Source organism: Panicum hallii, chromosome 5, assembly GCF_002211085.1.
Source record: "Panicum hallii strain FIL2 chromosome 5, PHallii_v3.1, whole genome shotgun sequence".
NCBI lineage: Eukaryota > Viridiplantae > Streptophyta > Magnoliopsida > Poales > Poaceae > Panicum > Panicum hallii.
In genome coordinates, this window is record NC_038046.1 from 37,515,609 (window position 1) to 37,537,945 (window position 22,337).

General features: G+C 42.7%; 4 protein-coding genes and 1 long non-coding RNA gene across 7 annotated transcripts; 4 read left to right on the forward strand and 1 right to left on the reverse strand.

The window, feature by feature from the left end:
* The first annotated feature begins 550 nt into the window (after positions 1–550).
* On the forward strand, positions 551–8,824 carry LOC112895328 (dihydrolipoyl dehydrogenase 1, chloroplastic-like). 2 transcript variants are annotated; one of them, XM_025963276.1, is made up of 16 exons: positions 551–1,042; positions 2,429–2,575; positions 3,068–3,202; positions 4,123–4,240; positions 4,981–5,105; positions 5,867–5,992; positions 6,083–6,163; positions 6,594–6,656; positions 6,737–6,811; positions 6,923–7,001; positions 7,091–7,191; positions 7,854–7,967; positions 8,117–8,230; positions 8,328–8,399; positions 8,499–8,594; positions 8,675–8,824. In XM_025963276.1, the coding sequence occupies exons 1-15, from the start codon at positions 728–730 to the stop codon at positions 8,544–8,546; spliced, it is 1,713 nt and encodes a 570-aa protein (XP_025819061.1). In that variant the 5' UTR covers positions 551–727; the 3' UTR covers positions 8,547–8,594; positions 8,675–8,824. The 2 variants fall into 2 exon arrangements, with proteins under 2 accessions (XP_025819061.1, XP_025819060.1); XM_025963275.1 differs by having other exon boundaries at positions 552–1,042; positions 8,499–8,824.
* Positions 8,825–10,013: 1,189 nt separating this feature from the next.
* LOC112894744 (GTP-binding protein SAR1A) lies at positions 10,014–12,741 on the forward strand. Its single transcript, XM_025962545.1, has 3 exons — positions 10,014–10,389; positions 10,499–10,630; positions 12,128–12,741. Exons 1-3 carry the CDS (start codon positions 10,261–10,263, stop codon positions 12,446–12,448), a joined length of 582 nt encoding a protein of 193 aa, XP_025818330.1. The 5' UTR covers positions 10,014–10,260; the 3' UTR covers positions 12,449–12,741.
* Positions 12,742–15,353: 2,612 nt separating this feature from the next.
* On the forward strand, positions 15,354–17,769 carry LOC112894679 (transcription initiation factor TFIID subunit 13). Its single transcript, XM_025962458.1, has 5 exons — positions 15,354–15,912; positions 16,037–16,074; positions 16,322–16,381; positions 17,314–17,388; positions 17,464–17,769. Exons 1-5 carry the CDS (start codon positions 15,660–15,662, stop codon positions 17,575–17,577), a joined length of 540 nt encoding a protein of 179 aa, XP_025818243.1. The 5' UTR covers positions 15,354–15,659; the 3' UTR covers positions 17,578–17,769.
* LOC112894677 lies at positions 17,690–19,938 on the reverse strand. 2 transcript variants are annotated; one of them, XM_025962457.1, is made up of 4 exons: positions 19,618–19,938; positions 18,972–19,054; positions 18,394–18,873; positions 17,690–18,323 (listed from the first exon to the last, which is right to left on the reverse strand). In XM_025962457.1, exons 1-4 carry the CDS (start codon positions 19,801–19,803, stop codon positions 17,966–17,968), a joined length of 1,107 nt encoding a protein of 368 aa, XP_025818242.1. In that variant the 5' UTR covers positions 19,804–19,938; the 3' UTR covers positions 17,690–17,965. The 2 variants fall into 2 exon arrangements, with proteins under 2 accessions (XP_025818242.1, XP_025818241.1); XM_025962456.1 differs by having other exon boundaries at positions 18,972–19,057.
* A 1,640-nt stretch (positions 19,939–21,578) lies between these two features.
* LOC112891537 lies at positions 21,579–22,213 on the forward strand. Its single transcript, XR_003228569.1, has 3 exons — positions 21,579–21,662; positions 21,737–21,832; positions 22,088–22,213. It is a non-coding gene; the product is annotated as an uncharacterized LOC112891537 (long non-coding RNA).
* Positions 22,214–22,337: the final 124 nt, after the last annotated feature.

The following is a 22,337-nucleotide window of genomic DNA, read 5'->3' on the forward strand; positions in this document are numbered from 1 at the left end:
CAAACCTAAACTCTAAAGACCCTTAAAAACACTTTAGTAAATTTTAGTTGCTTCTTAAATTTGTCGAGGAGTGTTATTTAGATCACGAACTTTGAAATGCATATTCAAATTGTTAAACCTTTTAAATAATCTAGATATATAGATATATATATATATATATAAAATACCTCATATAATTATTAATACCACATATATGTACGGAGTTATTATATTGATAAAGTCAAAATCATAGAGATATTTTCAATGCTGGACATAGATAGCATATTTAACAAGTTTATTAATTTTAATTTCTTATTTTTAGACTTATGATGCTAGATGATATTTTGTGATAGGTTTAATGACCAGCAAAGCATTTCGTTCAAAAATGTTTATTGGCTACGGTGAAGATGGATAAGACTCGACCAAGATGGAGAATAAAGGGAGAGATAGCAATATAGCAAGATAGGAAAAGAGGAAAACAATATAAAAATGAAAATTAGGAAATACCCGTTACCCGTTCCCATTAGAAATAATATTTCCCGGCTGATCGCCTACCTGGCAGTCTGGCACCTCTGCATCATCAAAATCATCATCATCCCCTTACCCTGCTTCGAATCCTCCGCCCGTCGCCAAAACCCACGCTCCCCCCACCCTCGCCGCCTCCGCCTCCCTCACTTCGCCTCCTTAAACGTCTCGGCCCCACCGCCTCTCACGCTAGCTCCCGCACCCACCACCGCGCGCTGCTGCCATGTACTCCACGGCCATGTCCCTCTCCGCGGCTTCGGCTTCGGCTTCGGCGGCGGCGGTCGCCAGCGGCGCCACCGCGTCCAGGCCCAACGCGATCCGCCCGGCCGCCGGGCTCCGCTTCTGCGGCCTACGGCGCGAGGCCCTCGGGCTCCGCTCGGTCCGCTCCTCGCCGCAGGTGGTGGCCGCCGGGCGGAGCGTGGCGGCTGCAGCGACGGCGGGGAATGGCGCGGCCGGGAGCGGCGGCTTCGACTACGACCTCGTGATCATCGGAGCCGGCGTCGGCGGCCACGGCGCCGCTCTCCACGCCGTCGAGAAGGTCAGTTACGCTCACACTGCGCTGCAGGTCTTGCTAGGGGGTATGTAATGCATGTTGGGCGCGGTTGCCGCTGTCGTCGTGATCTGGTCAATGCAGATCGAGAGATGGTGGCGCCAACTCTCGAATCTTGTTTGTACATGAGACTCTTAGTACTTTGTGTCCATGTTCAGGCTAAGGAATGTATTTGGTTGCTATGCTGATACTAAAGCTTGGAATATATTTTAGTAAGGTAAGAGTTGCAGGCCTGCTCAAATTCAGCCGGAATAGAGCGAGATGCATGCTTCAGTTCTGTGGCTTGGTGCTGTTGCAGGCCTGCTCAAATTCAGCTGGAACCTGGAAGTAGCAAGATACATGCTTCAGTTCTGTGGCTTGGTGCTAGAGCTTAGTTTCTTGGGAAATCTCTCTGAATTGTTAATTTTGGGTGATTCTATAATTTGATCGTTTTAAGAAGGTCTTTCAGTAGTTTAGATACAATGCTGTAGTAATTGACTGTCAATATCGGATTGTGTAGAAATAGTGAGAAGAGAAGAAAAAATATGTAGAAACACGCAGTTGCAAGGATGGCCCCCCTGAACTTGGGACATCCCGTGCTTAGTATTTGCTCGAGTTTGAACTTTTCTCAATGACTAAGTATTTGTGACAATGGACATTATTATTGTTAAGATATTTTTACTTGCTCTATGCATCTACATGTCCAGAGATCTAATTTCACCGTAAATTATTATAGGATCTATGTTGGTATTTTGGTACTCACTAATTGGAGCTAGTGGATTGGCAAAGCCTTTTGTGTATATACTGCTAAAGTGTGATGGGAATTTCCTCTTCTTTTTCTTACTATGCATCATTTGCTATATTGCTTACATTGTGTTTATATTACTTTGGTCAGTCAGACAAAATAAATAGCAAGAGTAGTCTTTGTGTCTGGCTCCCACTTGAGTTGGTTTTTTGTAGTTACTCTCTGATGATCTGGAATTGTCTTTAAGAAGTGACAAAGTTTGGCTATCTTTTTGGCATTATGCTGTTACTACCAACAGAGCATCGAGTTTGCTTTGCATATATAGGGAACTATTCTATAGTAGTAGTACTTATGTTTTCTTTCAAAAAGCAGTATTGCTTTGCTAGTTCTGATGACTGCATCGAGAAGTCTTGATATATGTATTTTCCCAATAATAACTAACTGTCTGGATGCCAGTAGGTGCATATAACCTATCAAACATGTCTGTGTTTTTTGGAGTTATCCTATGAATGAATTTCATGATTCGTACGAAATTCCATGTTACTCAAAGGGCACAGAGTGGTTTAAGGGCATTGAGCTCTATTTATGCTGCCAGCAATTGATAACTTCACATATTTCAAGAAGTGTTGCTGATGATTTGGCTCATGCAGGGCTTGAAAACTGCGATAATTGAGGGAGATGTCGTGGGTGGGACTTGTGTGAACAGAGGTTGTGTTCCATCAAAGGCTCTCCTTGCTGTAAGTGGTAGGATGCGGGAACTTCAAGATGAACATCACATGAAGTCACTGGGCCTACAGGTGATACTTTTGTAATGGAACTAGTGATTGTGATGCATGATTTGATGTATCAGCAATGGTTTACAAACTACATTGAACCTCAATAAATAGTCGTGTTGAATCTGCGCTGTACTAATTGTTTTACTATCAGACATTGGCACATCAATTTGATCAGCCAATTAACAAGGCCTTGGTAGATCCTATTCTTAGCTTAAAAATGGGAATACATTTAACGGACCATCATACCATATTAACTGCAGTTTGTAGATAATCTAAATTGAGCTCTGTTTACTTGTTGGACTTATTTTGTTCATCTTTGGTTCTTTTTAAAACATTATGACGTCATGTCTTTGCTCCAAGCATATGTTGGCCTATACTCTGCATTTTATTTTTTAAAAAAATCAGCCCAGAATTTACCTTTTCTCTTGGACCATTAACTATGATTTCTACCTTTTTTTCGGTATCATGTTATTCTTCTCCTGACTCTGCTAATCATTGCCATGCTTGTAACAGGTCTCCTCAGCAGGATATGACAGACAGGCTGTTGCTGACCATGCAAATAATCTTGCCTCTAAAATACGCAGCAACTTGACTAATTCAATGAAAGCTCTGGGTGTGGATATACTGACTGGTGTTGGCACAATTGTGGTAGGTCATCTGTACATTTTCCTTTTTTTCATCAAATACTTTTCTATCTAATGTTGTGTTGGTTGCAAGTAGTAGTGTTTGTCATCATTTGGTTGGTCCATATATAAACTTCACTTTCACTTGCTATTCTTAGGCTAATCACAATGGGGGTTTCATGGCGAGTTTCATGGCATTAATTACCATGACACATCAGCATTTTTGATGATGTGGCACTGATTTAATGAGGGAAGAGAAGGAACCAGTTTCATCCCCATGACACTCTGCTAACTCGTTTCCAAGACGTTGGAAATGGCGTGAAACGACCACTGTGACCGCCGTTATTTCATGGGGATCCCATGAACCACTAGATCAACTAGCATTTAATTACACTGATTAGCTTTGGAAATAGTGAAATGAAACTCTCCATTGAGGTATAGTGTTTCATTCATCCCCCCAAGCTGATATGGCATTCTTGGAAACAGGGATATGAAACCCCCATTGTGATTAGCCTTAGCTATCAAGGGATCACAGTTGGCTAAATCGTAGGGATTAACCTGTATCCTAAATATAGGCCTTTCCCAAATTTTTAAAAAACTTGTATATGGTTTAGCATTTCAATGACTAAAATTGGTGAACTTTTGTTGCATCTGAGCTACTTGAGGAGTCGATTGTATCTGGGTTCTTAAAGAGTCAATTGCATCTGGGCTACTTAAGGAGTTGAACACAGTAGTTATCATATCATCCTACAGGAGTACAATGTACATCTTCCTGAATTGGAACACTGAGTTAAATATCCTCAATCTGAAAACATGTATATTCAGTTATATAAGATGTCATGTATAAACATTGGATTGAGCTATGCCTGCTGTATAGCTTTTTTTTAAATGTCGTAGAGTATCATTTGTAGTGATTAAAAATGTTACTGTTTCTGATGTCTGTAGGGGAAGCAAAAAGTGAGATATGGAAAGGTTGGTTTTCCAGACAATGAAATCACTGCTAGAAACATCATAATTGCCACCGGATCTGTTCCTTTTGTCCCCAAGGGCATTGAAATAGATGGTAATTGCTGTTTTCTCTGGAACTTCATGTCACCAATACAATTGACCTAGTGAAATGAGAAACAATACTGTTCAAACTTCAAACCTATCATGCTCCAGATAGTTTGTGATCCACATTCCGTTTTGTTTTAGTGTAAGTAATGTTGAAGTGCATCTAGACATGCACACGGACACTACTATTATTATAAAAAAAATATTTTACCCTTTAGTTCGTGCAATATTTTACATGATTGTAGTTCGCCGCAAGGAGTGTTGGAGATCACACATTTAAGCCACCTTCTTTTTTTAAGATATTAGCATATAACTGCCTCCTATTTAATTAACTTTGCATGGTAGTCCATTCATTTACCATTATCACAGGATGGTGTGTATTAAGCTAGTTATAGAAATGTAAAATTCGATCCTAGACAATCCCTGTTAATGAGTAGAGGCGAAAACAGGAACTACCTTTTGCTGTTTTGGATAGTTATGTGAGTGTTGGGTAGTCTTTTCTTTGTTATCTATCCTTTCAATCAATGTACCAGGGACCTGGTAATAACCGCATAAGAAATCAGATCTATCTACCTGCTGTTGTTTTAGCTGTATCTTGACACTGGGAGATAGTTTAGTGTATGAAGCACAAGTGTACCTTGAAATTTCAACGCTTCATATATATGTTGTATACTGTAGCTAAAATGTATTATTAGTCATTCCTATTACATTGTAGCATTCGTTAAAAGCTTGCACCATGGTTTTATGCAGGTAAAACTGTGTTCACTAGTGATCATGCACTAAAACTTGAGTCAGTCCCCGACTGGATAGCTATTGTTGGAAGTGGTTACATTGGACTTGAATTCAGTGATGTATACACGGCTCTGGGAAGTGAGGTATATGAACAATCATTCAACACATCATTTGCCTAAATACATGCTTAGGAAGAGCTAGTTGTGGTAGTTAGTTTAGCAAATATTCTTTTATCTTCTATCATGTAAACATGGTCTCATGCAGTGTAGGAAAGTAAAAAGAAAAAGCTATGCACATGCATAGTGTATTCGGAGGGCATTTGAAGTGATTGCATTATTGGCTGATTTCTTTTTCTCTGTTTAACCATCAAAACACTTACTTTTTATTTCTGTTTTGTTGGTTCATAATGTTGACATAATAGTGTACATTCTATGCATTATATAGATGTTGACCTAAGTGCGGTTGTATGTTGCGGTACTTTACTTTTTCTTGCAGAACGTGCCATAACAGGCCTGCTTGATATTTCTGATGTTGAGCTAAAATGATTTAAAGTTCCATTCTTGAGATAGCATCATCATGATATTGTTGACCTATGGTGCTCCCCCTTCCACTTCCACCCCCCCCCCCCCCCCCCCCCCCCGGTTGCTCTGTATAATATTGTGTGTGGCCTTTTAAATATTGATGGTTTTCATGGCTGGCCATGCTGGGCCTATTTCAAAACCATGTAGTGGTATGCATCTTCTCTACTTTACATATGAACTGGGTTGCAATGTTAAGATCCAATGACACACAGAATTACAAGTGAGGATGTACCTGAAAACTACATTATGCTTTGATCTACAATTGAACTATTCTGTCATCAGATGAAGTTTCATCTATATTCATACAAATTTTGATCGATCAGGTTACTTTTGTTGAAGCTCTTGATCAATTAATGCCTGGGTTTGATCCTGAGATTGGGAAATTGGCGCAGAGGATTCTTATTAATCCTCGTAAAATTGACTATCACACTGGTGTTTTTGCAAGCAAGGTAAAGTTAACCTCAACTCAAGCTTTTTAATGATGTGTAATCTTCCAACATGGTTGTATAATTTATCCGTTGAAGTGTTCATGTCTCTAGATTACCCCAGCAAAGGATGGTAAACCTGTTCTAATTGAGTTGATTGATGCTAAGACGAAAGAACACAAGGAGACACTTGAGGTAATGGATTATTCCCTTTTGCCTTCAGTTCTTACTTTAGGTGGTTTCTACAAATATTTGGGGTACTTGCATCACTATGTTCTCTTGAGCTGAATGGCTTACACTGGAAGATAGCTGTGTATTTGATGCCGCTACAATAAATTAACATTGCCAACCTAGGTATAGCTGTTTTATATACATGTTATTATGAATTATCCAAACTGATATGCCAAAGTAAAGTATGTAGTAGTTTGATGCTTGTAATGTTCATATATTGGCATTCCGGTGATGCTTTTAATATGACATAATCAGGCATTTCAAAAATTGCTTATATCTGTGGACCTTTGATTATTACAAATTACAATCATGCTTTACTCAAATAAACAGTATTTCCGCTTGTTTCATACATGATATATTTTTTTATCTTGAAACTTGGAATATCTATCCACAGGTGGATGCCGCACTTATAGCTACTGGAAGGGCACCCTTCACCAAAGGACTTGGCTTGGAAAATGTAAGTACATGAAAATGTTTGCCATCATAATTTTGATATTTTTAATTATGGTAGTATCTAAATGATGCCTTTTTGTGCAGATCAATGTTGTTACACAACGTGGTTTTGTTCCTGTTGATGAACGGATGCAAGTTATGGATGCAGATGGCAATGCGGTATGCTAAATATATCATGTGTCACTGTTACTATTTTCTTCCTTTGCAACAATTATATCACTAGAGCGTGTTTCATTCACTTTTGGTTCATAAACATCGGTTGGTATATAGGTTCCTAATTTGTATTGCATTGGAGATGCCAACGGTAAGCTTATGCTTGCTCATGCAGCCAGTGCACAAGGAATCTCAGGTAAATATTATGTTCACCTTTTACTTTTATGCATGCTCTTCTCCTGATCACTATAGTTGTTTTATGAACAAGTGTTCATCTGGATGTAGTTGTGGAGCAAATCAGTGGGAGAGACAACATCCTAAATCACCTAAGCATCCCAGCTGCCTGTTTCACTCATCCTGAGATAAGCATGGTTGGGTTGACAGAGGTAAGTCAGGCAACTTTATCCAATCTTAGGGTGCGTTTGGTTCAGCTGTGAGCTGCGAAAAAGCTGCTGTCAGATGTCTGCTGTGAAAAGGCTACTCTGAAATGCCTATTGTGAAAAAGCTGAAAGTCGTTTGGTTCAAGCTGCTGTAAGTTATCGACTGTGAAAAAGTTATATATTGTCTTTATGAAAATTGACAGTATACAATATTTCTTTGTGACGACCAAATTCTTTTTCCTTTAAATCTTTATTTTTATATATATATGAAAATATTTGGAGTTAACTTTTTGTATTATTTTTTATTTTTATTTTCCTATATATGAAAATCTTTATTTTTTTATATATAAAAAGGAATTGAAAGGGTATATATGTGACCAATAGTAGGTGTGTTGTTTTCACAAATTCGGAAAAGCTGCAAAGCAGAAGCAAAGCAGCTGCAGAGAAGCTGAACCCCTTTGGTTCAGCTTCTGCTTTCTGAAAGTAGAAGCAGGTTCAGAAAGCTGAACCAAACGCAGCCTTAATATCCTCTGCTCAACATAGTTAGAATCAGTGTGGTAAATTTAATCCGACTAGGTCACTTTTCGTAAATTCACGACCTTTTATCAACTTGTTGCTTTTTTGGTAGCAAAATGACTCTCCAATCAAATTTTCTCGTGCTTTTGCAGCCACAAGCTAGGGAGCAGGCTGACAAGGAAGGATTTGAAATAAGTGTTGTAAAGACCAGTTTTAAGGCTAACACAAAGGCTCTGGCGGAGAATGAAGGAGATGGACTTGCTAAGGTAATACAGTACTACTTTTCGACCCTGCTGCATTCTAGATACAACAGAGACTTGCAGTGGATACAAACACCAGACTGTTATGCTAAGGACTCTGTATGGGTCCTGTAACCTCTAACTTTGAAGTGATGAGATGTACTCTTTTGCCTCAGATGATTTACCGTCCTGACACCGGAGAAATTCTTGGAGTTCACATTTTGGGGTTGCATGCTGCAGACCTCATCCACGAGGCATCAAATGCCATTGCCCTTGGAACTCGTGTGCAAGTGAGTTTGATATGAACTTTGTTAGTTTTGTAGCATTTGTGCTGCCTGCATAATGATAAAAAGCTTGAATTTTCACATAACCGTTTGTACCCTGCAGGACATCAAGTTTGCTGTTCATGCACACCCAACCTTGTCGGAGGTTCTGGATGAGCTCTTCAAGGCTGCCAAGGTACATGTGCCTATTTACCCTTGTTGTACTATGCATATAATTCTTTGTGCTGAAAATATGAGCAAACTTCATGTCTTGCTCTTTTTTTTCCTTCAACAGGTTAATGCTGGTGATTTGCATTCTGTAAATGAGCCAGTTGCGGCGTAGAGAGAAACAAGAGTGGGAAAGAAACCATCTGCAACAGCCACAACTCCAGTTATATGCCCTTAGTAACTCCAGTTATATATCCTTAGTGCTAGATGTGTCTTCTACTCACATAAAACTGATTTTTGTAGCCATTCGCGGGGCGTTTTCGTTAGGGAATATAGTACGGACTCTACCTATTTACTGAGGGAAAGGGAGATCCAGTTGTCCTCCCTATGTATGAGAGAACTCCAAATTTTGCAGCCCTTTGTAAAGAGTAAATGTGTTTCTTTGTCAAGTTATCTTGTCTGAACTTGGGATTGCTTGATACACGGCATGTTTGGGGGGGAGTATTAGACCTGTTTGGATCCATCCTAGCTACAGCTATCCAGTTAATTTTTTGTAGCTAGGTGCAGGCAACTAATTTAATAGTGTTGGAGAGTTTTCAGCTGAGATTAGCAGTGTCCTAGAGCTAAAATGAGTTCGATAGCGACGTCGCGGAAGCCTTATCCAGCTTCACACTTGGTCTTTGGGAAGATGCCTGCCAGAATTTATTTTCTAAATTAAATTTTGATAATATGATTCTTATATAAAATCTTCAAAACAAGACTGCACCTGAGTCATATTTTAAAAATATTGTTTTCATAATTTTTATGAATCTAGATTTTTTTTAAAGATAGAATATTTTTACAGTTGAGAGGAACCATGTTATATGTTTACGAGAAAAATATTCCAGATTCGAAAATAATTATACCAATTTTGAAAGTTTTTAGAGAAAAATAATCCAGCTAAAAACTGTTCTAGCTTCATGACCAGCCAAATTCAATAAACAATTTGTAGTGGGTCAAACTGCCAAAGTTTGAACCCTCGGTACCCATTCCTAGAGCACCGAGGTTACACATTGCCACACAAAGACACCTTGTCACGCCAGGCCCCTTCCCTAGTAACACACTATGCCGCACAAAATTCTGCATGTGGTTAGAAAAAAACTTGTCTCACCAGCATATCGTCTGATGTGTTATTATAACCATGCTAAGCAACTTGGTGCGCGTAAAAAATTGAACTTTTAATAATGCAGTTTGATATGGTTAATAATAAAATATCTGATAACAAAGAGTTAAAAAATAAATATAGTCCGATGCAATCTAGAGCGAAATATTGATTGAAAAGGTTGAAATTAAAAATATGAGCATCTATATAGAGCGTGGCTATTACATTTCAGGTGCATCGTCTTTCTGATCGACTGAACTGTTTGCTGCCTCAACCGGCTGACGTACGCAGCATGACCTCGAGAGACATTCCAGAAGGTCAGACAGGGTGGCACATTACCGGCTACTCCCCCTCCGCACCCTCAAATTCCCCAATTTTTCTGTTTTTTGATCGGAATTAGGCGGGGGTGGGGCCCACATGCAGCACCCAGCATCGTCACGCCCCAGCCCCCACCAGTTAATGACCCTTTCCTTCCTTCCCCAGCGCCAGCGCCAGCGCCAAGCGAGCCATACAAGGGGAGGGGGGGCGACACCAACACACAAAGAGCCAGGGAGAGATTCAGATCCACACATCCGCGTCCTACCCCCCGCCCCACCCCTCCGGTTTCCTCTCCCACCACCACCAACCCCCAGATCCCGGCCATCCCCCGCCAGCCGCCCTCTCCGGGGAGGCGCGAGCGAGGCACGGGCGTAGAGGGGCGCCAGGAGGAGGCGGAGGCGGGAGGCGCGGCGGGCGCCGAGGGGGGAAGATGTTCCTGTGGGACTGGTTCTACGGGGTGCTGGCCTCGCTCGGCCTGTGGCAGAAGGAGGCCAAGATCCTCTTCCTCGGCCTCGACAACGCCGGCAAGACCACGCTGCTCCACATGCTCAAGGACGAGGTACGCTGCCCGCCCCCAGATCTGATCGGATCCTGCCCATTACGCGGCTTCCCCCCCCCCCCCCCTGGGGATCCCTCTGATCCGTGCTTCGTCTCTCGATCGTCTGCAGCGGTTGGTGCAGCACCAGCCGACGCAGCATCCCACGTCGGAGGAGCTCAGCATCGGCAAGATCAAGTTCAAGGCCTTCGACCTCGGCGGCCACCAGATCGCGCGCCGCGTCTGGAAGGACTACTACGCGAAGGTCGGCCTCGGTCTTTATACGATCCTCCTTTTCCTATACGTGTCGTGTGGTCGGGCCAGATCCGTGCTTTTGCGTGATGTGTTCGTCACTTTGGGCGCTTGGTTGAAAACAACGTTTGTTTCGATCCGTGCGAGGTTAGGAAAGATTGCCCTTTTCCTTTTCTGGCGATGTTGATGGGGCGTGGCGACTTGACGAAATTGAACTTTGGTTTAGTAATTCTGATGTATCCACTAATTCAATATGGATGTGATTCATAGGCATCAGGCATCAGCCTTTGTCATCGAATTTCATGGGCCAGCTGTGGTTGATGGAGTAAATTTGAACATAAAAAATTGATATCCTTGTTTGTGTTGTGGGTTGAGCTGCATATAGAGATAAAGGTGAGGGTACTAAAGAAGAGCTAATGTTTAGAAGATCATTTGCGGAAAGGTGCATGCTATTGTACGTGGTACACGTTACTATTTTAGGAGGTGACTGCATCAACTATAGCTTTTTGATGCACATAATACATTGTGTATGTATCGTATGTCTTTCTGTAACTTCTCTTTGGGGGCATGGGTATTCTTTGACATTTATAGTTTGTGTTCTTTAGACATAAGCATTTGCTTGTATACCATGCTACTTCCTTCACTTTTTGTTACCATGACTTACAAGGTTTTTGGCAAAGTAAATATTCTACTCTTCATTTTCAACTGTTTTTTTAGCAAAAGTGCACCTTGGACCTTTAGCTATTTGGTGGTGGCTAACGAGTCATTCTGGAATGCATTAGCATATACCTTTGCTTTGAGCTGGTAATTTGTCATCTTGCTCTATTCTATTATAGTATTACATCTGTTATTATTTTGTGTTTATTTGCAATGGTGTATGGTGAAAGCCAAGAAGGCTCACAGGTAGCCCAGGAGCTCACACACTCAGAGAACACACGCAGTGGTTTTGGTGCTGCAATTGCGTCCTGTATTTTCTGATTTCTCTCCTATTTGTACACAGCCGTACACTTCAAAATAGGCTGGGCCAATCAGCTAATAACCACAGCCATTACTACTTTGATTTGGCTATTATTCTCACTAAGTAGCAGCTGGAAATCTACTACTAAAGACTCCGCACCTAGACACTATGAACCTGGACAGATTCATGCATGCACAGGTTTACTGCTAACATATGGTCACGCCTCATTTTACGGTAAAGGGACACCCAAATTTGTTTGCATGGTTCATCCTCGCAAGCTTGCCAAATCATAACACAAACACATCTTCCCTTTTAAATTGAATGTGGGGCTAAATGTGTTTTGGTACATAGCTATGGGTAACTGATGTTATCATATATTTTTGTATGTCTTTGTTTTAATGTACTGTCCTTATTCCTCGTACTAAAATATGTGAAGCTGTAATTATCTGCAGTCAGTTGTGATTAGCTAATTCATTCACTTGTGTTTATACTTGTCTTCCATCTGAAGCAGCTATTCATATGTTTGCCCTTTTTTTTTTCATATCACAACAGGTTGATGCTGTAGTATACCTGGTAGATGCATATGATAAGGAGCGATTTGCTGAATCAAAAAAGGAACTTGATGCTCTCCTGTCTGATGATTCATTGGCCAATGTTCCATTTCTCATCCTTGGCAACAAGATTGATATCCCATATGCTGCCTCTGAAGAGGAGCTGCGGTATCACCTAGGCCTTAGCAACTTCACAACTGGGAAGGGGAAGGTCAACCTTGGTGACTCTAATGTCCGTCCTCTTGAAGTTTTCATGTGCAGTGTTGTCCGCAAGATGGGCTACGGAGACGGATTCAAGTGGGTCTCCCAGTACATCAAGTAGGGTGCTTGCCGAGGCATGCTCAGCCCAGCGATTTTTTGCCTTGTCATTTGTTCTGGTTGGTTGTTCGTCACGACAATGATGATCATCATGACGGTATCAGGGAGGGTATGAAGAGAAAAACAGTGCTTAACATTGGGGAACATGTTGAATCTTTAGCCTCAAAACAGTTTGTTATGTCAAAACTCCTGAAATTCTTTTGCTTTTCCATAGGACGTTTACTAAGGACTTGAGTGGCGATGGATTATAAGATTATTGGTTTCTTAAATTATGTCTTATGTTCATGGATTACAGCTCAAGGGTTGCCGTCACAATTTCATTGCCTGTGTTACTTAGTTTGATGATTTTTTCCCCTTAGTCCTGGTACTGAGAATTACCTCCTTCCTCGAGAGAATGCAACACATTTTTCTGCAGTTCAATAGTGTGCGTGCGTGATTAAAAAAATTGGGTAAAAATGGGACGGCTCAGTTCAGAATTTGGAATTCCCATTTCGACTGGACTATGCGCATACAAAGAAGTCTTAGTATTTCCCAAACCAGGTGCCTCTTTTTAGTTCATATTGTGCTGGAAAAGAGCAAGGCTTCTATGTTTGCAATGCAGCCTGGCCGAAAATGGGCTATAATAATCTGCATATATTCATGCAAAAAATGTTTTTGAAATCATTTTGCTGGAGGACATCTTATTTGCATCGATTATTTTTGCTTGTGGTCATCGATTATCTTGGCGCGTGTGAAGAGTATAGGGGGCTATCCCTTTCTGATTGTCTACTATCAATCGGTGGCGGGCAAAGCAAAACAAGTTGCCTGCACGTGCGAACCCCTGGTCTCCTTGCTCTCAGTTCCTATCACTTGTAGATTCGTGTGCTAACACAGCACGCCAGCAATTTGTCTACGGTTTCTCTTTTCCTTCGGAGAGATACTCTCTCATGTCGATCGGGGGCATTCGGGCTCGCTTCCAGTTTTCCCTTTTCTCTTATGGTTTTTTTTACAAATCATTATTCACTCCTCTTGGTAGCCAGTACAAGAGACTATACTGTACACTCTCACTTTACTTTAAAAGACACTCATCCAGGAATCCTAGCGGTGGTACCATGAAAATGGTGAAATCTGAATCATTGCGCATCAGTGAACAAACTCTGCAAAAAACACCCGTGCATCCTACATATAATCAGTCAATTTATATAATATATAATAACATCTAGATCCATCTTATCATGGGAAGATATCACCATCTACCTCCCTTTCAAAGACACATACGCTGGTCATGTGGTTATACCTGCTACGGAGCACTTCCAATAATCGCCCAAGCATTCAGCTATATATATTGCCAACAGAAAGGGCTGCTCAATCCACACGACGATATATTTGGCATGCTCCATCTATTGGTCTTGCTTCTGACTAAACTTGAGCCACTCCAAAAGTAAAACCAAATCAATTGAGCCATGACACAAGTGTAAAGAAGCCCCACAAATGTAAGCCATGCCGATCTTCTGGCTGAACTTTCAATAACAGTGGTCTGGCTTCATCCACTAATTCTCTACAACAATAGCCACATTTCACCTAGAATATTATGCTTCTTCGGGATAGCTTCTAGGCTTGCCTGCACGACATCATCCTCGTCGCCAACTCCAAGCGTGGAACCACTTGGTTGGAGGCTCTTGCGCTAGCTCAACAACTTCAATAACCACCCTCTCCTCACCTACCATGCACACAATATCATGCTACACATAAAGTTACCTTTAAACAAAGACTTTACCTACGTCGAGGCACTCCCGTCCCCAAGGCTTCTCGCTACCTACATGCCCCTCTCCACATGTCCCTCTGATTGCTTCCGTATTCCGTGGAAAGTCATAGTTGTCGTATTATGTATATCTGTCAAGATCCCAAGGATGCTTTTGTGTCGTAATGGTACTTTTGAAATAGGACATACAAGGAACATATCTAAGAGAGCACAGTGGAGGCAAAGCTAGGCCATATCCTAAGGATCTAAAAATAAAATTTCAAACTACGCCTTTGTAGCCCATGGAAGTTACTAGTCCAGTGGCCCTCGATGTCCAGCCCGGTATGCCTATGTAGCTAGGCTTTGGACCATAATAGTTTTTTTAATCGGTCATCCCTACAATTTGCTTCACGGTCCGCTATTGGACATACCACTATGTTGAGTTCAACATTTAATATGTGTTGCGAGGGTTTCTTATTCCGGATCTTTTCCAGGATATTGCCTTGAGTATTGGAAAAGAGCACCACAAAGCCTACTAGGATTATTTTCTTAAAGTACAAGAGATGATGACAGAACCGTGAGGTCAGTTAAGAGGTTTGGCTTGCAATGTTCCTAGATAATCCATTTAACAATGAGGAATATGATAGTAGAGTTCTTGATAAGGTGGAGGTTATGCAACTTTGAGATGCTTAGTTGCTTGCAAGTAAGAAATAGTCGGAATTTATTCAAGCTATTGAGAAGTCTATGTCTTTTAGGAGAAGGTGGGAGATTAGGTGAACCATATCTGTGAATAGATGGGAAGAAATTTGATTACTCAAAAGGTCTTGTTTTATATTTTAATATATACATGTTTCTTTTTATCTTGCATTCTAGTTTTGATATCACATATATACTCCAGGAATGTAGTTCGTTTTAATTTTTCTAGTTTCGTAGTATTTGCTATGTATCTAGATCTGGATACGAATCTAGAAAAACTAAAACAATCTATATTTTGAAATGGAGGGGAGTAGATGCTATACACAACTCATGAAATAAATCGATTTAATGTTTTTAGAGTGGGAGTTTGGGACACACAATTTTAACCGGCGGACTGTTGCCCCAGCCGTCCATAGAAGTCAACGGGCTTGACTGGCGGACGAAATTGGGCCAGGCCCGGGCTGGGCTCAGGCTTTTCTCGCCGGTGCATGCGGAATAGCCGATGCCGCTGGTACAGTATTTCATCGCATCGCCGCTTTTGCCCGTCTGACCGTCGACCGTCGCGGCGGCGGCCTCGCCGGCGATGCCACCAGCCCAGCCCTCTCCCTCACCCTCACCTCCGCGACGCATCTGAGATACTGGTAGCCCAGAGCTGCGACTCGCGAGCCGGCTGAAGCGGTTCCCCTATTGCTCTCCGACATCGAACTCCTCCCCCGTCCGGGAAGCGAAGGCGGCCGTCCTCTCCTCCCTCCTCCCCCTGCTCTCTTCGCTGTTCGCCGCACCACCGGCCGGCGCAGGGATGCAGAAACCCGCCACGCCCGCCCCGGCGGCGGCCCCTTCCAAGGGCAAGTCGGCGGTGCAGAACCCTAGCGGGCACCACGCCGCGACCACCGCCCCGTCGGGGACGCCGTCCAAGGGTAAGTCGGCGGCGGCGCAGGCCGCGGCCGCGGGCCAGGGCTCGTCCTCGCATCACCACTCCGCATTCGGCGGCGCCGGCGCCGACGCGTCCGCCCCCACCCTCAAGCGCAAGCGCGGCGTCTTCCAGAAAGACCGTACGTGACGCTTATAAATCCCCTGTTTGGCTAATTTTAGCCTTTGTTCTGTCTTTTGGGCATTCAATTCAGTTGTTGCTCATTCTCAATTTGTGTGTTGAAATGTTTGCTGGCGTTCTTGCAGTGCAGCACATGATGTACGGATTTGGGGACGATCCAAATGTGAGTTTACTGAACTATAAGGATATGATGGGGACTATAATGCAGTTATTGTAGTTTAGAGCAGGAATTTAGATATCTACTGATGATAGAAGGCCGTACTGATGATAATCTGCATTGAACCTTCAAGTCTCAATGCTTATGTATGATGATTTAAATAACTTTCATGTAAATGAAGAAGCACATAGTTTTTCCTTACAAAAAGTTGAAATTTTCTTTGCTCACATATGTGTTGTTCCTGACTTTGCAGCCACTTCCAGAAACTGTTGCGCTTCTGGAGGACATTGTTGTGGAATATGTCACTGATCTGGTAAGCTTATTATCCGTTTCTGTCTTCTGTGCAATGCCAAGATCCAATGTGCACTATTTGTAAGGCTTTGTTGATGGATGGAAAAACGATTGATGCTTTGCCTTATGGTCCTTTTTTAATGATTCAGAATATTCAGAATGTTGAAATGTTATTCCTGTTCCAACGTTCATGTTTGTTACCTTCACTCAGTGTTCTGGTGTTCTAAGAAGACGGATTAAGTTTAGAACCACTGTGCATGGCTTCTATTTGAAGCTTCTGGAGTCATTATTGGCTATTCTTTTGAGATCTATTTTTGTGGTATGCCTATGCAGTTTGCTCGTTTTCTTATAAATTGAAGGGTTATCGTGTAGCTGGGTATCGAGTCTGACCAATCTGTGCTGTGCCCATTGCGCTTTTCTATGCCACAAATTATATCTTTCATCATAAAACTTTGGTAGTTGATGTTGTTTGAGCATTGCTTTGGATCGGAACTTATACTATACATGAATTTGTTCGCATCAAGCAGTTGGCATCAGGGCTTTGTCGAATGATCCAGAATTTTGTTTGACCAACTGCTATCATAGTTTACAGAGTGAAAATTTAATCGTATCACATGGAGCCTTGATTTGTTAATTTGATTACTTTCTGAACGCATTATGTTTATTCATACATGATTTTGCTGTATGAAAATTATGGGCTGTTTAGTTGACAGCCGGGCCTTTCCCCATTTACCATCTGTACTTCACACTCTGTTTTGAGCAAATTCACGTGCTTCAAATATACACACTGGTGTGCGCTACAGGTGAGTGTGGTTGAAATATTGAAGTGGACACTGTCTGCAAGTAGCTGCGACTTGGTAGATGGATAAAATCACAGACACATCTGGCATATATATAGTGTACTATTATTTGCAGCTTCATCATTCACTGATACATAATGTGCCTTTTTCTCAGGTCCACAAGGCGCAGAACGTTGCATCAAAGAGGGGGAAGCTCCTGACAGAGGATTTTCTTTACCTTATACGCAAGGTACATTTTCCTAACTCCACATTTGATTACCTTGCTTATTTGCAGTGCAGCTCACATGTCATTGCTGGTTTTTAGGATTTACGGAAACTGCACCGTGCTACTGAACTACTCTCCATGAATGAAGAGCTCAAGCAAGCAAGGAAAGCTTTTGACGTGGATGAAGAGACGCTGGCTACAAATGCCGTATGATATCTTCACAGAAGCCTCAGAAACCTTCATACAATATGCATTAGTTTTCCTTTCAGCTGTTTCTGCTGAAAGGAATTTATAATGTTGGTTTTTGAGGGCTTTTGCCTTGTACTGACCAAAATATCATATCATTCTTGTTGTGGATACTTAACTGTTGATACGTACTGACAACAATAAGTAGATTTTACACCATAGTTCTGAGATTTAAGGCAATAATTTTCAGCATAGTTTTATAAAGCTGACCCAGCTTCTCCTTCAAGTTGAGAGAGCATAATCCAGGTAGCATATCACTTCACGTCTCCACCATAAACCTAGGCACTGAAGATAGAAGAAAAGTAGCTTAACAATAGCAGGAAATGCAGAATGCATCTGTTTTGCAGTAGGACGACTAGCCGAACTTGTTTTGAATGTCAGTGACTTCGAGCTCTCCTTCCAAGTGTAACATCTTCACCATGACCGCGAGCAGCTCGGGCCATTCGCAATACAGGATTTCCTCAATGTCGTCATCGTTGTACTCATGCAGGTGGCTTCTTACATTTCTGTTGAGCCGCAGTAGATCGGACTGAGTCTTTTTGTACTCGTTTTGAGCATTGACAACCCACTGGTTGATCTGTGCATTTGCCCTGGCAGTATCCAACCAGTCATTCTCGTAGGGGAGCTTAGAGAGTATACTCTTCTTCTTTGCCTTGTTTGTACGACCAAGGTACTTGACAATCCTTTCGTGTAGCATCAGGAAGACCTCGGTGCTGCGAACACAAGCAGCAAAATGAGCCTTTGGCAACAAACAAAGACGTAAAACCGAGTCGAAAAATTTACCGGTTTTTCATGGGCAGCAGCGCGGCATTGTTCACAATCAAGAACTCATCTTTCATCCTAAGGTTGTCATCCCCCAAGAGTGCGAGGAATCCACTGTAGTCCGGAGGCAGCTTGGCGACATTCCCACCGGAGATTCTGATCAACGCCTGCAGGACCTTGGACAGGTTCTTGTAGTCGTCTCTCACACGCTCAATGCTGAAACCTTCACCATTGAAACTGACCCCCCTTAGCTTGACAGTCCCGGTGCTCCCGATCCAGACGTTGGACACCTGCAGGGGAGCGGAGAGGAACTTGCCAACCGAGTGCTGGCTCCTCAGTATCAACGCGAGCTTCCTGCTGATCCTGGTCGCGTTGTCGGATAATCGCCAGAATTTCCTCCTTGTTCCTAACACCGGGACCTGGATCAGCATCGGGTTGGCCTTGGCGTAGCTCTTGGCGTCGCGCAGACCTTCGGCGGACGACTCGTCGATGTCCTCGGTGCTACGAACAAAGAGAGCAGAAATGAGTCTGTTGCCACAGATAGTAAAACTGAATAAAAAATGAGTGCTCCGACGAAGCAGCAAAGAGCGGCATCTCACTTGTTTTGATACTGAGAAGCCGCCACTCCGTTGGCAAGTACTCCATTGCTCCACTGCAGGTGTCCAATGTTTGGACCAGCAGCCTGCTGAAAAATACCCAGTCATGCACACGAAGCCAAACATCCAAGTGAAAAAATTGTACAACCTGCTGCGGTCTCAGACACAACAGATTGGTGTCCAGCAGGGTCTTACTAATCAGTTTCTTTTCGAGAAAGAAGAATCTTTTGCCTTTTTTTTTAAAAAAAGAAAGTTCTCATGTCATGGGACGGTCGTTAAAGGCTGTGATTCCTCAAATTGCCTTTTCATCCTGAGAAGGCAAGATTTTACTGTAGATTAAATGTCAATCTTGATTATGGAACTCTAAGCACGTTGGCAAGGATTTAGCATTTTACTAAAATGGACTGGGACGGTTGGAACTAAGATTCCTGTTTGGAAGATTAGGATCACTCCAGGAATTCTTAGGATTTAGTTCAAGTTTTTACACAAGTCCTGGGGATTTGTATGCCCAAACTCCTCTTCCAGACAGCGAAGGCTGCCGACAGTGTGAGAACAAGCGCATACACAGCAGGAACACAAAAGGTGGAAGGAAATGAAGAACACCGTATGCTACTGCCAGTACTCTGTTACCATGGACGTGGATTCGAACCTGCCTCAGGGCACCGCCGCCAACGGTGGCCGGCGAGACGCCATGGCGGCCTAGAGCCTGCTGATGAGGCCGAGGAACAGCGGCCGTCGGATCATGGCTGTAGTACTGCGGCTGGTAGTAGGGGTAGTGGCCACCGCCCCCGTGATGGTCGTCTTCTCCCCCGAAGCACCTGAGGGCGTTTCCCATGGAGGATCACTCTCTATCAGCTCCAGCTGCTGCTCCACTTGCTCACCTACCGAGCTTAAAGCTAGCTGCCAGAGGTGAGGGAAGAGCCAATAGAGAGAGGTAGTGGGACTGCAAAAGAGGAAAAACAAAGGAGACCTTGACCCGAGACCTTCAATCAGAGCGACTGTTCATGATGGGATGGCACAGGACGAAGCCCGATTGACTTGAGATGACCATTCGGGGCCTGTTTAGTCCCCGGGCGCATAAACGCAAAAAACCCGTAAACGCAAAATTTTTGAAAGAATCTTGCTAATTTAAAGTACTAAATAAAGTCTATTTACAAAACTTTTTGCGTGGATGGGCTGTAAATCGCGAGACAAATCTAATGAGCCTACTTAATCCATGTTTTGCAACAGTGATGTTACAGTAACCATCCGCTAATTATTGCTTAATCATGGATTAATTAGCATCATTAGATTCGTCTCGCGATTTACAACCCATCTATGCAAAAAGTTTTGTAAATAGACTTCATTTAGTACTTCAAATTGATAAGATTCTTTTGCAAAAAAGTTTTATGCGTTTATGCGCCCTGATCTAAACAGGCCCTCGGTTTGCTTTTGGTCAGGATAACGTTTGTTTGTATGTACATGAAAAATTACATGAACACACTAGGTCTACATCAGCCTGTGACTCCGAGCAACAGCATTTAAAAAAGACTAAGGGCCTGTTTGGGACCGCTCCACTCCTAGTTTTACAACTCTGCTCCAACTCTGTATCGCCAAACACCTCCAACTCCATCAACTCTACTCCTTAAAAAACCATGGAGTTGGGGCAAACTCCACTGTTTTGGTGGAGTAGCAAAACAGGTGCTCCACAAATCATTGAAATCAAAGTTCTCATGGAGTTCAGGGGTAATTACCCACGTATGCCACCGGTTACACAGAAAACGGTTCGCTTCTCCCACCACCCACCCCGACCCCAGCTTATCCCTTCGTTCACTGAGAAACGCACGACACCACCACCACCAGCAGGGAGAAACCCTAGCCCGCCGGCCATGGATGCCATTGATGAGCTCTCCCCCGACCTCGAGATGCAACAAATGGATGAATCCGTCGAGCCTTCACCCCAAGCTGCTGTTATTGGGGTCGAATCGGCGCCAGATGCACTGGATTTGGAGGGGGCGCTCGACCCGGTGGTCAGGGCATAGGTGCCGCGGGTCGGCCTATCCCGCGCAGGCGCTGGCGCGGGCGGGCGCGGCGATGGAGGCCGGGGCGCGGGCGGGCGCGGCGCGGGCGGCCTGGGCGCCGGCGTCCTGGGCGCGGACGGCCTGGGCTCCGGCGGTCTGGGCCCAGAAATTTTCATGGACCTTCATAATTTGTTAGTTTCAAGGTACGGGCTCCAACCATCCATGCATATGAACACATATGAGGCTCTTGCAATATTTCTATTCATTTGTGCGGGAAATGAGTCTAATAGAAAAACTCAAAACCGTTTCAATCATTCGGGTGAAATAATTCATAGAAAGTTTGATGAGGTTCTTGAAGCCTTGATGCTTATGGCTAAACATTTCATTGTTCCAAAAGATGCCAACTTTCGAACCATTCATAAAAGAATCCGGGATGATAAACGAGCATACTCTCACTTTAAGGATTGCATTGGTGCTCTTGATGGCACACATATTAGAGTAGCTCTCCATCCAAATGAGCAAGTGAGATATATTGAAAAATCGGGGATTCCAACAACAAATGTTCTTGCTACTTGTGACTTTGACTTGAGATTCACTTATGTATCCGTTGGTCAAGTGGGATCGAAGCATGATACAAGTGTTTTGTATGATGCAATGCATGTGGACCACGACTTCTTCCCACACCCTCCCAAAGGTACGAAGTGTCATAATTTCATTTCTATAAATATGGTTACTATAGTATCTGTCTAATTATATCATTGTTTCTAGGTAAATATTATGTTGTTGATGCGGGTTATCCTAATCGCATTGGATACTTGGCACCATACAAGAGTGAGAGATATCATTTGCCGGAATGGCATAGAGGTATGGAGCCAAATACTCTTAAGGAAAAATTTAATCGCATTCACGCACGTGTACGTAATTCTATTGAGAGGTCATTTGGAGTATGGAAAATGAAGTGGCACATTCTTTACAAAATGCCGATCTATCCTATAGGGAAGCAAAAAAAGATAATTGTAGGAACTATGGTGGTTAATAATTTTATTCATGAGCATAATAGTGGTGATTTGGATTTTGACCGTGTGGAGCGTGATGATGATTATGAGCCTACAATTTCAGAAAGATACAACAAGTATGTGGCGCCATCCGATGGATCAACTTCAATGCCTAATGCACCTACTATGGATAATTTTCGTGATGAGTTAGCGACGGCTATTTGTACGAATTGGACCTAGTCATGTAATATAAGTGAATTTATCATTTGAAATATTTATGTAATGGTACTTCGATTTTAATTATTATTCATGAACATCGAACTATTGTAATGGTATTTGAATTTTAATTATTATTAATGTGCGTCGGACTATTG

What these genes read in the sequence shown, in the direction of transcription:
- LOC112895328 (XM_025963276.1), top strand. Translation starts at nt 728, where the DNA reads ATGTACTCCACGGCCATGTCCCTCTCCGCGGCTTCGGCTTCGGCTTCG. An exon ending in ACACGGCTCTGGGAAGTGAG is followed by an intron (nt 5,106 to 5,866) that starts GTATATGAACAA and finishes TTGATCGATCAG; the next exon opens with GTTACTTTTGTTGAAGCTCT. An exon ending in CCCTTGGAACTCGTGTGCAA is followed by an intron (nt 8,231 to 8,327) that starts GTGAGTTTGATA and finishes TGTACCCTGCAG; the next exon opens with GACATCAAGTTTGCTGTTCA.
- LOC112894744 (XM_025962545.1), top strand. Translation starts at nt 10,261, where the DNA reads ATGTTCCTGTGGGACTGGTTCTACGGGGTGCTGGCCTCGCTCGGCCTG. An exon ending in TCCACATGCTCAAGGACGAG is followed by an intron (nt 10,390 to 10,498) that starts GTACGCTGCCCG and finishes GATCGTCTGCAG; the next exon opens with CGGTTGGTGCAGCACCAGCC. An exon ending in GGAAGGACTACTACGCGAAG is followed by an intron (nt 10,631 to 12,127) that starts GTCGGCCTCGGT and finishes ATATCACAACAG; the next exon opens with GTTGATGCTGTAGTATACCT.
- LOC112894679 (XM_025962458.1), top strand. Translation starts at nt 15,660, where the DNA reads ATGCAGAAACCCGCCACGCCCGCCCCGGCGGCGGCCCCTTCCAAGGGC. An exon ending in CGGCGTCTTCCAGAAAGACC is followed by an intron (nt 15,913 to 16,036) that starts GTACGTGACGCT and finishes GCGTTCTTGCAG; the next exon opens with TGCAGCACATGATGTACGGA. An exon ending in TTCTTTACCTTATACGCAAG is followed by an intron (nt 17,389 to 17,463) that starts GTACATTTTCCT and finishes GCTGGTTTTTAG; the next exon opens with GATTTACGGAAACTGCACCG.
- LOC112894677 (XM_025962456.1), bottom strand. Translation starts at nt 19,803, where the DNA reads ATGGGAAACGCCCTCAGGTGCTTCGGGGGAGAAGACGACCATCACGGG. An exon ending in GCGGCGGTGCCCTGAGGCAG is followed by an intron (nt 19,058 to 19,617) that starts GTTCGAATCCAC and finishes GGTATTTTTCAG; the next exon opens with CAGGCTGCTGGTCCAAACAT. An exon ending in CTGCTGCCCATGAAAAACCG is followed by an intron (nt 18,324 to 18,393) that starts GTAAATTTTTCG and finishes TTGTGTTCGCAG; the next exon opens with CACCGAGGTCTTCCTGATGC.